Source organism: Mesoplodon bidens (assembly GCF_964165515.1).
Source record: "Mesoplodon bidens genome assembly, chromosome: 7".
In the NCBI taxonomy this organism is placed as follows: domain Eukaryota; kingdom Metazoa; phylum Chordata; class Mammalia; order Artiodactyla; family Ziphiidae; genus Mesoplodon; species Mesoplodon bidens.
The window spans coordinates 52253792-52266382 of record NC_138164.1 but is presented as its reverse complement, the minus strand read 5'-3'; the positions used below and the strand labels follow the sequence as shown (position 1 = coordinate 52266382).

At 49.4% G+C, this 12591-nt stretch overlaps 1 protein-coding gene across 4 annotated transcripts in view; it reads left to right on the top strand.

Moving 5' to 3' along the window:
- Nucleotides 1-12591, top strand: part of MICAL2 (microtubule associated monooxygenase, calponin and LIM domain containing 2) — a 227673-nt gene that overhangs the window by 78011 nt on the left and 137071 nt on the right. For all 4 annotated transcript variants that reach the window (XM_081239973.1, XM_081239972.1, XM_081239970.1 and 1 more), the window contains one exon: nt 11448-11655. In XM_081239973.1, coding sequence (XP_081096099.1) covers nt 11448-11655 — 208 coding nt within the window. The remainder of the gene's footprint in view (nt 1-11447; nt 11656-12591) is intronic.

Genomic DNA, 12591 nt, shown 5'->3' with positions numbered 1-12591 from the left:
GTGTGATAAGCACTGTGCAGAAAATAAACAGGGAGCTGTGTTGGATTAAATGGGGTGGGGCTGGGGAGGCATCACCAAGGAATGTGATGTTAGGGCTGAGACCTGAACCCAGAGATCTGCGGGAGGGCGTCCCAGGCAGCAGGAGCGGCAAGGGGAACCCAACTGAAAATGGCCTCTGGACTCCCATGAATATTTTCTTGGGCACCCTAAGGGGAAGGCAATGGTGGGGAAGGAAGTGTCACACAGGATGATCTAAGCCAGCGGTTGACAAAAATGTCTAAAATATTTACTATCTGGCTCTTTACAGAAAAAGCGCACTGACTTGTGATCTAAAGTCCCTTCCAGGTCAGACTGTGCACGTACCTGTGAGCTCAGGGGGCACAGGGCAACTCGCCAGTGCAGGGGACAGCAGCCCGGCTCCCTCTTGGGTGCCCAGGCTACAAGTGAGGTTCATCCACTTGCTGAAGATGCCCTGATAAAGGCAGTATGCCTGCCCCAAGGGATGCAAACCACTCCCAGCCTTTGAACTGGTAGGATCACAGCATCCGTATCCCTGGATGGACTGGACCACATCTCTTAGGGATCTAAATGCTGATTTCATTCTAGGACTGCTCCTCAGGAAGAAGGGAGGGAGGAGAGGAGCTGTCCGCCACTGCTATTGTTGATTGACTGCTTATCCTGTGCTAGGCTAGGCTCTTCTGTGAACAATTCTACAGTTTACTAATTCCATCCCCATAACAACTGTAGTTGGTAGGCAACACCCTTATTCCTCTTTTAGGGTTGAGGAAACTGAGGTCAAGAGAAATGAGTGTAATAAGCTGCTGTGCTCAAAGGCACACAGCTGGCAAATGGCCTGCCAGCTTCAGAACCTGCCCCTTACTTCGCCACCATATGTGCTGTTTCTCGGTGGTGTTCCATCTAAGGGCTGGTAAGTCTTTACCTGTTTGCATGCCTGAACTAAGGCGTGCTTAGACCCCTCAGCCATATTCATTCAGCACCTACCTATGGGGCTAGAGACCCCACAAAAGGAGAATATGAAGGAGGCCAGCGCATCCGTACAGCATATTCATAGGTGTATTCTCACCTACTGCCTCCTTCTTGGGGAATATGCCAGGGCTCTTGGCGGGGTGGTTAGCTGGTCCCGATGTGGCTGTGGAGTGGCAGGGGTGGCCTTGTGCTCCTTGGGCTCTCAGCCTGGCTCTGAGCTGGCTGCAGAAACAGCTGCTGGGTTCAGGTAAACAGTCTCTCCTTTGCTGACCTCAGAGCAATAGGAGTTGGTGAACGTGGAACGAACACCTGGCCTCTTCTCATGCAGATCCGTTACCAGGCCCACAGTGGCCTTTCTGTAGAGGCCAGTCTGGGACAAGGCTGCTGCCCCCTGATAGGGTCAGCCTTGCCTGTGGCCATGAGTGGTCATAGGATGAGGTGGCACCAGTGGAGGAGTCTCACCAGGGAGAGAAAAGGGGCCAGAAAGGGACAGCGGGCCCTAACGCTTGGGAGAAAAGTGGCAGCGAGGGCAATGTAAAAGAAAGAGCCAGCTGCCAGAGTCACAAGGATCTGGTAGTGACTCCTGGCTCTGCCTTTCATTAGCCCTGTGATCTTAGGCAAGTGTAACACTGTGGATCTGAGTTTGTGCTCCGGAGCTAGAAGCCTGGGTCTGAATGCCAGTTCCTCCTTCCTAACTGCGACGTGACCTTGGGCACTCCAGTTAACCATTATGTGCCTCGGTTTCTTAATCTTGGGTTGTTGTGAGGTTTGAATAAGTTAATACATCTGAAGCACTTAGGTCAGTACTTGATACAGAGTTAGGCTTCAACAAATGCCAGCTTTATTCAGTCACATCGCCTCTGAGTCTCAGTTTCTTAACTATATACCGGGAAAAGCAATGCCACTTTCACAATGGACATGAGCTGGTTGACTTAAAGAAAGCATCTGGGGCTTCCCTGGTGGCGCAGTGGTTGGGAGTCCACCTGCCGATGCAGGGGACGCGGGTTCGTGCCCCAGTCCAGGAGGATCCCACATGCCGCGGAGCGGCTGGGCCCGTGAGCCATGGCCGCTGAGCCTGCGCGTCCCGAGCCTGTGCTCCGCAACGGGAGAGGCCGCAGCAGTGGGAGGCCTGCGTACCGCAAAAAACAAAACAAAACAAAAAAAAGAAAGCATCTGCTGCAGGTCTGGCATACATGAGATACTCGGGAGATGCTTCTCCTGACCTTAAGTGGCCCCCAGCCTTGGCACTTGTTGAGTGGAAATGTTTGACATTGGATGGATTTTGACAGCTGCTGGTCGCAGCCCTGGCTGGGTTCTCTGGGCTGGGAAAGTGTAGGTGGGTACTCAGCCTTTGTTCTCCTTTCTCACTGGATTGAGTTACCCTTGACGTTGGCCCCTCTCAGAAGTCACTAAGTCCTGGACGGGAAGGGGTGTCTTGCCATTGCTGTAGTTTTCCTACTGGATCCTGCCAGTGCCTGCTGCTGTCACTGCCACCACACCAGCCTGGTCCACCCAGGGCCTTGCTGAGGACTCTCACCTCTCTTTTTTCTTATCATCACTGAACACTTAACCTGGGCCAGGCTAGTTGCTTGGGATGCAAAAGTGAGCCAGACATACCTCTACTTTTGAAGAGGTCACAGGAGGTCAGATAGACACACTTGAAAAAGAATTAAAAATCACTAAGAAATGGAGCAATGGAGGGTGTGGGGATTCCTCACCTGCCACCTCCCTCTCCCTCTCCCTAACTCCCTGCAATGGTCTCTAGAGCAGTGGTTAAAGGCAGGAAGGATTCCTGGAGCCAGGCACCTGGGTTTGAATCCTGGCTCCAGCACTTAAAAGTTACAGCTGGGGCTTCCCTGGTGGCTCAGTGGTTGAGAGTCCGCCTGCCGATGCAAGGGTACACGGGTTCGTGCCCCGGTCCGGGAAGATCCCACATGCCGCGGAGCAGCTGGGCCCATGAGCCATGGCCGCTGAGCCTGCGCGTCCAGAGCCTGTGCTCCGCAACGGGAGAGGCCACAGCAGTGAGAGGCCTGCGTACCGCAAATTAAAAAAAAAAGTTACAGCTGTGAAATTGGCAGGATGGGTGTGGGTTGTTGAGAATAAAGGACTCTGAGTGCTGGCTATTATTATTGTAATGTTTAAAAGCAAAAGCTCACTAAGTAACTAAAAAGAAAGAGAGAAAGTGATAAATATGAACTTGTGTATCTGTTTCTGGAGGCTAGATTGTTCGTGTATCTTAGCTCTACTTTTTTCTCTACATATGGATTATAACTGGCCCTAGAGTTTTTAGCTTTGAATATATCTAGACTCAGCCTGTCTCAGAAGTCTCCTTCCCTTATTTCTCCTAAAGGAATGTGAGATTCCTCCACACCCTTTTCTCGGGGCGGGGGTGGGGTCTTAGAATGGCCTGTGGCTTCTGCTCTCCCAAAGGGAGGAAAGGGAGTCAAGGCAGCTGGCTGGTCAAGCCCTGCCCTGTGACTAGAAGCTCCTTGCTGATAACAGTGTACACCAAGATGTCAGCACCAGAGCCCAGGGGCAAGAACTCACCAGGTCCACTGAAGAAAGACCACTGATGGGGAGAAAACCGATGCTGTAAGAAGCAACACGTATTGTAAATTGTCACAGCAAATGGTATGTTTAGATGTGTACATTTTTTGTATGTAAATTTTACCTGAAAAGAAAAAACTTGAATAATGTATTCCTTTTTTATTTTTTATTGAAGTATAGTTGATTTACAATGTTGTGTTAATTACTGCTGTACAGCAAAGTGACTCAGTTATACATATATATATATTGGGTTGGCCCAAAAGTTCGTTTGGGTTTTGCTATAACATCTTATGGAAAAACCCGAACAAACTTCTGGGCCAACCCCAGTACATTCTTTTTCATATTCTTTTCCATTATGGTTTATCACAAGATATTGAATATAGTTCCCTGTGCTGTACAGTAGGACCTTGTTGTTTATCCATTCTATGTATACCAGTTTGCATCTGCTAATCTCAAACTCCCAATCCATCCCTCTCATCCCCCTCCCCTTGGCAACCACCAGACTGTTCTCTATGTCCCTGATTCTGTTTCTGTTTCATAGATAGTTTTGTGTCATATTTTAGATTCCACATGTAAGTGGTATCATACGGTATTTGTCTTTCTCTTTCTGACTTACTTCACTTAGTATGATAATCTCTAGTTGCATCTATGTTGCTACAAATGGTATTATTTCATTCTTTTTTATGGCTGAGTAGTATTCCATTGTATATATGTACCACATCTTCTTTACCCATTCATCTGTCAGTGGACATTTAGGTCGTTTCTATGTCTTGGCTATCGTGAATAGTGCTGCTGTGAACATGGGGGTGCATATATCTTTTTGAATTATAGTTTGGTCTGCATATATGCCCAGGAGTGGGACTGCTGGATCATATGGTAGCTCTATTTTTTTTTTTTTTTTTTTTTTTTTTTGCGTTACATGGGCCTCTCACTGTTGTGGCCTCTCCCGTTGCGGAGCACAGGCTCCGGACGCACAGGCTCAACAGCCATGGCTCACGGGCCCAGCCGCTCCGCGGCATGTGGGATCTTCCCAGACCGGGACACGAACCCGTGTCCCCTGCATCGGCAGGCGGACTCTCAACCACTGCGCCACCAGGGAAGCCCCGGTAGCTCTATTTTTAGTTTTTTGGGGAACCTCCATACTGTTTTCCATAATGGATGCACCAATTTACATTCTCACCAACAGTGTGGGAGGGTTCCCTTTTCTCCACACCTTCTCCAGCATTTGTTACTTGTAGACATTTTTTTTTTTTTGCGGTATGCGGTCCTCTCACTGTTGTGGCCTCTCCCGTTGCGGAGCACAGGCTCTGGACGCGCAGGCCCGGTGGCCATGGCTTACGGGCCTAGCCGCTTCACGGCATGTGGTATCTTCCCGGACCGGGGCACGAACCCGTGTCCCCTGCATTGGCAGGCGGACTCTCAACTACTGCGCCACCAGGGGAGCTCTGTAGACTTTTTAATGATGGCCATTCTGACCAGTGTGAGATGGTAGCTCACTGTAGTTTTGATTTTCATTTCTTTTCATGTGCCATTGACCATCTGTATGTCTTCTTTGGAGAAGTGTCTCTTTAGGTCTTCTGCCCATTTTTCAGTTGGGTTGTTTTTTAGTTGTTGAGTTGCATGAACTATTTTTTGTATATCTTGGAAATTAAGCCCTTGTCAGTTGCATCATTTGCAATATTTTTTCCCATTCTGTAGGTTGTCTTTTTGTTTTGTTTATGGTTTCCTTTGCTGTGCAAAAGCTTGTAAGTTTGATTAAGTCCCATTTGTTTATTTTCATTTTCATTTCTATTTTCTTGGGAGACTGACCTATGAAAACATTGGTATGATTTATGTCAGAGAATGTTTTGCCTATGTTCTCTTTTAGGAGTTTTATGGTGCCATGTCTTCTGTTTAAGTCTTTAAACCATTCTGAGTGTATTTTTGTGTATGTTGAGAGGTTGTGAAGAACTTTAATAATTATTGAACTCTAGTTAATTAGATTTGTATCCTGAAGCATTTGGGAAGGAATGTACTGATTCAGCGATTTCATTGAAATGCACCAAAAAATAAGCTAAATTGATGAGTGGGTAGAGAGGTGGGTGGATGGATGAATAGATATATGATAAAGCAAGGAGACTAAAATCTAATCATAGAATCTAGGTGGTGGGTATTTGGGTGTGCACTAAAATGCTTTCAACTTTTCTATTTATTTGAAAATTTTTATAATAAGATATTGCAAAAAATATTGTAAAGCTACTTGATTGAAAACAAAAAAAAAATCCATCATGGAAAAATATACAAGTAGATGCTGGGAATATTTACAAACGTTTAAAATGCTGGAAAGCTGGATGTTAATATGAAGAAAAATAAAACTAGTCCTATATATTTTCTGCAATATATTCCCTTTTTTGTATTATAAAATAGCCATATATATGTATATGAATGTTGCAGGCAGAGTGCAAAGAAAGCAAAAAGACCCTGTGTGTGCTTAGGGAGACCGTTACGGCTGGAGTGCAGAGAGGGAGGGGGGTGGGTAGGAGCTGAAGACAGAAGGGAAATTGGAGGGCAGTGTCATGTAGGGTCTTTTTTTTTTTTTTTTTAAATTTATTATTTTATTTTTGGCTGCGTTGGATCTTTGTTGCTGCACGCGGGCTTTTCTCTGGTTGCGGCGAGCGGGGGCTACTCTTCGTTGCGGTGCGCGGGCTTCTCATTGCGGTGGGTTCTCTCATGGGCTGTGTCCTGGAGGGACCCTTTCTTGACCAAACCTGTCCCTTCCACAAATGTCTCCAGTAGTCACAGGTGGTCCCAAACCATCTAGCATTCTTGGTCTCTGTTTCCCTTTCTCTAGTTCCCAACCAGACAGCCTCCTGAGGTTTGGGAACAGGAACCTTCTCTTGCATCCTCTGCCATCCCACAGAGCGGTCTCAATGGTCTTACCTATCTCGTTGAGGAGGGAACATGCTAACACTACCACACAAGGCCCAAGGTAACCTGGAAGAATCTATATAGGATTATGATTTCAAGTACAAACTCTGGGATCTGAGTTTAGTTGTCAACCTAGTCCTGTGACCACAGTTAAGTCATTTAACCTTCCTAAACTCCAATTTTCTCATCTGCCAAATGGCGACACACTGTGTCCAGTTCAGGGTTATTGTAGGAAGGAAATGAGGTGCCTGTGTTACAAAGTACTTAGCACCGTTCTTGCACAATAGAAGCAGGCAGTAAGTGGGAGCTCTGATTTTCATTATTGCTATTATCAATACTGTCACTACTCTTGCTCTTCCCAATATGGGATGGACAGGCACGTGCAAAGGTGGGACGGAGTTGACACTGTTGATGACGTACTTTGGCATCTGAAATGAAAGGAGTCGTGGGCTGCTCATCTCTTCCGTTGGTGGTGGGGGGAGATTCCTGGGAACTCATGCCTTAGATCGGGGGAGATGCAGGAGGTATGAACAGCACCCAGAGGCAGGAAGAACAGCCTTGATGATTGTACTTCTGACTCCCAAACAGGGGGTCCAATCTGAGTGTACTTACAAGGCCCAGGGACAGGATGTTTGCAAATGAAACTGAAAATCCAGACCCCATGGTCACTGGTTACAGTTGCTCATACAAGGGTTAGAGCACCGGCTCGGGTCGAAAGGGAGGGACAGAGAGGAATGGAATGTTTCTCAGAGCAATTCATATTATTGTTTTGAGAGCAGGCAGGGAGGACAGGATATCTTTCTTCATTTCCTCTCTGTAAATTTCTGTTAGTAAGTGGTGGTAATTGTTACCCAGAAATAACTGGGTGTGACCCAGATACAGGAGAGTCAGACCAGGCCAGGGGCAGGGCCGTGTCAAGTCAGATGAGGGTTTGCTTCTCACCAGAGTGGCCCTTGAAGTTGCTGTGAAGAGTCAGGTCTGGCCCCCCCCCTCACAGAGATTTCTCCATCCTTGGCTCGAACCGTAAGTGGCTGCATCTCTTGTAAGCCCTCCTAACTTAGCACTGTGAGGCTGTGAGGCCAGGCCCCCCGGATTAGCACGTGGAAGGCACCTAGGATCCGATGACTGTCTGTCCTGCGATTCTGAATGAGCTGTTTTTACTTGTGGTAACCCAGTAACAGTCAGGGCCTTCCTGCCTGGGTTTAGATAAGTGGCCTGCCCTAAGAACTGGTGAGCCTGCGAAGCCACGCCAGGAAACGTGAGGGCACGTCCCTGGAACCAGAGCACTGCCCGGGGAGCTAGCTGGCCTGCGGGTCAGCATGCCGGGAGGGCTGCCGCTACCAGGGAGATGGCACCACATGTGACCTTGTGTCACTCAGCTCGCTGCCAGGTCTCCGGAGGCACTAGAGAGGCTGCCACCGTCCATGCCCAAACCGCCACTGCCGTGGCACCTGCCTAAGTGGCTTCCCAGGACTTGCAGGGGCTCTAGCTTCGTCCAGCCTGTAAATTTCCATCCCAGGGAAGCTCAGCTCAGACACAGGCTCAGGCCTTCCATGCAGAGGCCCTGTGCACTCAGACTGAACACAGCTCCGTTCAGGAGGCCCACGTGTGCTGGGTGCAGGGAAGGAGCGAAAACTGGCCTCCCTTCATCCTGACCACACCCCCTGCGGTCCATCCTCACGGTCAGACAAGCAGTTCAGAGCACAGGCTTTGGACCCACACTGCCTGGGTTCGTGTCCAAACTTGACCACTTCCTCATTAGGTGACCCACCTTGGAGCAATTTCTGACCCTCTGTTGCCTCCATTTCTTAGCTCAAATATGGGGGTAATAACAGTACCTGGAGCAAGTTGCTTAACTTTTCAATGCCTCAGTATCCTCACGTACAAAGTGGAGATGGTGATGACATTTATCTCATATATAGGGCAGTTGGAAGGATGAAATACATGAAATGATTAGGACAGTGCCTCGCAAGTAGAAAGTGCTGAGTGTGGTACAGTTTAGATCCTATAATCATCCTTTTCAGTGAGGCGCAGAGCCTGGGTGAGTGAGCTTGTGAATGGCAGACCCTGGTCTGCCTGCTGCCTGCAAGTGCTGGCTTTCTCTGCCCCACCCCACTGGGCTGTCTGCACACGGAGCCCCCAAGAAAACTGGAGGCAGAATTCAGAAGTGGAAATCAAGCCTCCAGACGGCTAACCCTGGCTTAGCCCCTGCTCCGCTCAGCGGCTCCTTCCGGGGACTGATCCTTCTAGCATTCCTGGCACCAGTCCCAGCACACCTACCCACTTAGGGGTTGGAAGATGCACCGTGCCACCAAGAAGTGGGTAGTGCTTGTGGGGCTCCCCTGGGAGAGCACAGGGGTCCTGTGTGAGCTGGGGCTGCCCCAGCCCTGTGCCTTGACAGTGGGTGAGGCCCCTCATCCCCTCTTCCCACCCTTTGATAAATAGATGATCTTTCCATGTGGTGTTTGTCTCTCTCCATGAATGTGGAGGTGGTCTAAGCACTGCCAAGCTTATCTATACAGTGGACTTCCTGCTGGTGTTGGATCTGCCCTGCTCCCCACTGCGTAATAAATTTATGTCGCCTGAGCACACAGATCTGTTGACATCCGTGATCCTGGTGGCCTTGGCAGACTCCAGCTCCCCCAGCCTGGGTGGGAAATGCAGACATAAACCCTAGCTGACATGAACCGAACATCCTGGTTACGGATGGACAGCAAGAACTGGGTGGGCCGTGAGGGTGTGGGAAGTTCATTCATCCATCAGTTCTTTACTGAGGCCTCCTGTGTGCCAGGCCCTGTACTGGACACGGAGACAGCTTTTGAGGAGCTTTTACACTGGCCTGGGAATCAGATGCAGATAATTATAGCACGTGGAGCTTAGTTCTGGGGTAGCACTAAGGACAGGGCCTGTGGGAGGAATGTATAATCTAATTTGGGGCTCGGCCTCAGGGCTGAGTTTTAATGAAAAATTTTTGTTACTTGGCACCGAGTCCTTAGCAGTGAAGCCCGGATGCGTCTGGGAAAGGTGGAGAGTTCCTTTGGGTTGAGTTATCACAACGCTTTGCATTCGTGGTCTGTTTGCACTATGCTCACCATCCAGAGCATCAACTATGGGCAGGCCAGGGGAGCCCTCTTCTCGCCCGCTCTTCTGCCCAGGCACGTAGCAGCCGCGGTTTTCGGCTTCTTGTCAGAACTCCGAGTTCCCATGTTAATCATAACAAGTGTGCTCCTAGAGGAACGGGCCTGGCCTCGGCCAACAAGCCCTCTCTCCTGTCTTGATAACATCTGTACCGAATTTTCTCCCTTTATGTAATTAGGCCCATTGGTATTTGCTTTGGGTATGACTGGCGTCTCTGAAATTTCAGGCCCGAAGTATGAACGGGCGCCCAGGGTGGTGGGAAAACTGAGCTTTCATCAGTGGGATTTCAGGTTTAGCTGGGAGGGTCAGAAATGGTACGCCAGCTACTGTTTGCGTGACGTACAGCAGCCCCCCAGCTGGTGGGAATGGGATCCCCTGCCTGGCCCCGGGAGCGGTGCTGGGTCAGGCCTGGTAGATGATAGAAGGATGCAGGAGGGCTCCCTTCCTGCCCTTCTTCACCCCACATCCTCCCACCCCACTCCATCCCTGGCCCGGGAGTGACCGAACTCAGCAAAAGGGAAAAGATGCGCTAACTGCAAAGAAATGCAGTGAATCTAGACTTAACCCCGAAGCCAACCTCAGAGTGTCGGGGTTTGGAGTCTTGCTTTGAAATGCCCGTCATGGTCTGGCTATGTCTGAGCCAGAGGAGCTGTTTGGGGTGTGAGATAAAGAGGGAAGCTGGGTTTGGGGGAGTTGGTTCTCTGCAGTCAGCTCCAACCAGAAAGGAAGCAAAAGGATTTGCATACCCGCTCCCTGTCTCTGGAGTGAATTGTATCTCAGTGGTGACTTCATTTCCCCTAACAGAGTTTCCACCAACTCTCTGGGAGGTTCAAACGAGTAAGCCACACTGATTGTGGTGTGGGAGCTTCTGATATGCTTATTTGCAGTTCCCCTCTGGGAGTCTGGAGGCCCCAGATGAGTGATAACTGGATGATGGAATATAGCTAGGGGAAGGGGAATGCATTTTTTTAAGATAAGTTTTGATCCCAAGCAGAAGGGATGTTTCCAGATGCCTGTGCAATGTCAAGCAGTGGGGTGTGGATGCAGATCTCCTTCCCTGTGACTTTGCTGGGGTATCCCCAGTTAGTTAGACCCCCTAGTTGAACTCCTGCCTCTTGAAGGTGGTTCAGGAATTGCCTGGGAGTAGGGCAGGCTGCTGCATGGGGATGTCTCTCAGCCAGAATATCACCATTTTCCTGTTTTTATTGGATTGGTGCTACACATAAGATTTCATTTGAATGGAAGGACTTTTGCCCAGTGTAACTAGTTTGGTAGGTCATTATGTGTCTTCCCTTCTTTCCTAAGTGGCTGTAGCTTCCTTGGGGAAGGACCCTTGTCTTGTTCAGCGTGACAGGGTCCACTGAGACCTAGCATGGGAGTTGAACAGAATCCTGTTTTGTCACCTCTGCCCACACGGCCCCAGTGCCTACAGGGCCAAGACCATACTCCTTCACTTGACATTTCAGACTCTCAGCGTCTAGTTCCAGACCAATCCTTGTCTCTTTTCTCTCCTTTCCCCCAAAGTATCCTTCTCTCCATCCACCTTGAACTAAGAGGTTAAATGCCAGAGCTGGGATTTAAGCCCAGTTCAGTTTAACTCTGAACCTCACGTGTATCTTACTGTGCCTCCCCCAAATCCTTTTACCTCTGTGTCCCTCACGGGGTTTGGCACAGTGCCTGGTGTGTGGTAGGCCCACAGGTAATGTACATCGGATGGATGAATGGCGGGTCCTGACAGGTGCTCGGTTTGCACTCACTGGTTGATTTGGGTGGATGGGGGTTTGCTCCCCAGTTACGCTGCTGACTAGGGGCTTGTGTCTACAAGGTTAGAGGTTGCTGAGTGCCTCTCTCCTCTCTCCCCTCTGCAGTGTCTCATCATTGGAGGAGGACCATGTGGTTTGCGCACTGCCATTGAACTTGCCTACCTGGGGGCCAAAGTGGTCGTGGTGGAGAAGAGGGACACCTTCTCCCGGAACAACGTGCTGCACCTCTGGCCTTTCACCATCCATGACCTGCGAGGCCTGGGAGCCAAGAAGTTCTATGGGAAGTTCTGTGCCGGCTCCATCGACCATATCAGTGAGTGGAGCCACTGGTGACACCCCATGTGGGGAGGGGGCTGACCCTGGGTGGGGTATTTCTCCACATTGTGGAGACCCTAGGATATTTCATCTTGCAGGTCTCTGGGGGCTCCACACATCCAACTGGCAGACATTTAATTCCAGGCCCTGTGCTGTGCCCCACTAGGCTGGAAGCACTATGAGGCCAGGGATCATGGTATGTCTCATTCACCAGAGTATCTCCAGGGCATAAAAGAGTACTTGACACATAGTAGATGCTCAGTAGACTTCTTTTGAATGAATTAATGAAATATGGGAAACAGAGGCAGAGGTAAGTAACAGAGTCTGCACCCTCAGAGAACTCACTGAGGTTCTGTCAATAATAAAATGTGCTTTAACAGAGCAGTCGGACTTGCTAAAGGAGCTCAGAAGAGGGAGCCACATAAAACCATTCAATGGGCCAGGTTGTCAGGGACCTCTTGGGTAAAGGAGTTGGGACACCGTGTTGCCTGTTTGGGGAACCAGGGCAGGTTTTAGAACAGAGGAATGCCACCATTGACAGATCCTGTACCAGGTTTCCTTGAACTCTAAAAAGAGAGAGGCCATTGTGAAGGGGGTTCATCCAGAAAAGAAAGGGAATTGGGAACGTGGATTTCAGGTACCGGGCCATCCCTGAATGCTTAGGTGGGGCAAGGTGAGCACCGAGGCCTCCCGCTCTGACGTTACTTAGCCTGGGTCTCTCGAGGCAAGATCTGTGCAGACAGGCTTTGGAAGAGCAGCCTCCCTCCCTTGCAGGGAGGAGGTCTTGAGCCATTTTCTATACAGCAATCATGACTCATAAAAGGGAAGTTAAAGAGAGTTCAAGCATTTGAATAGATTTGGGTCCAAAATCTGTCTTGTCCATTTTCTGTGTGACTTGGCTCAGATTCTTTATCTTCTTCCAGCCCCAGTTTTG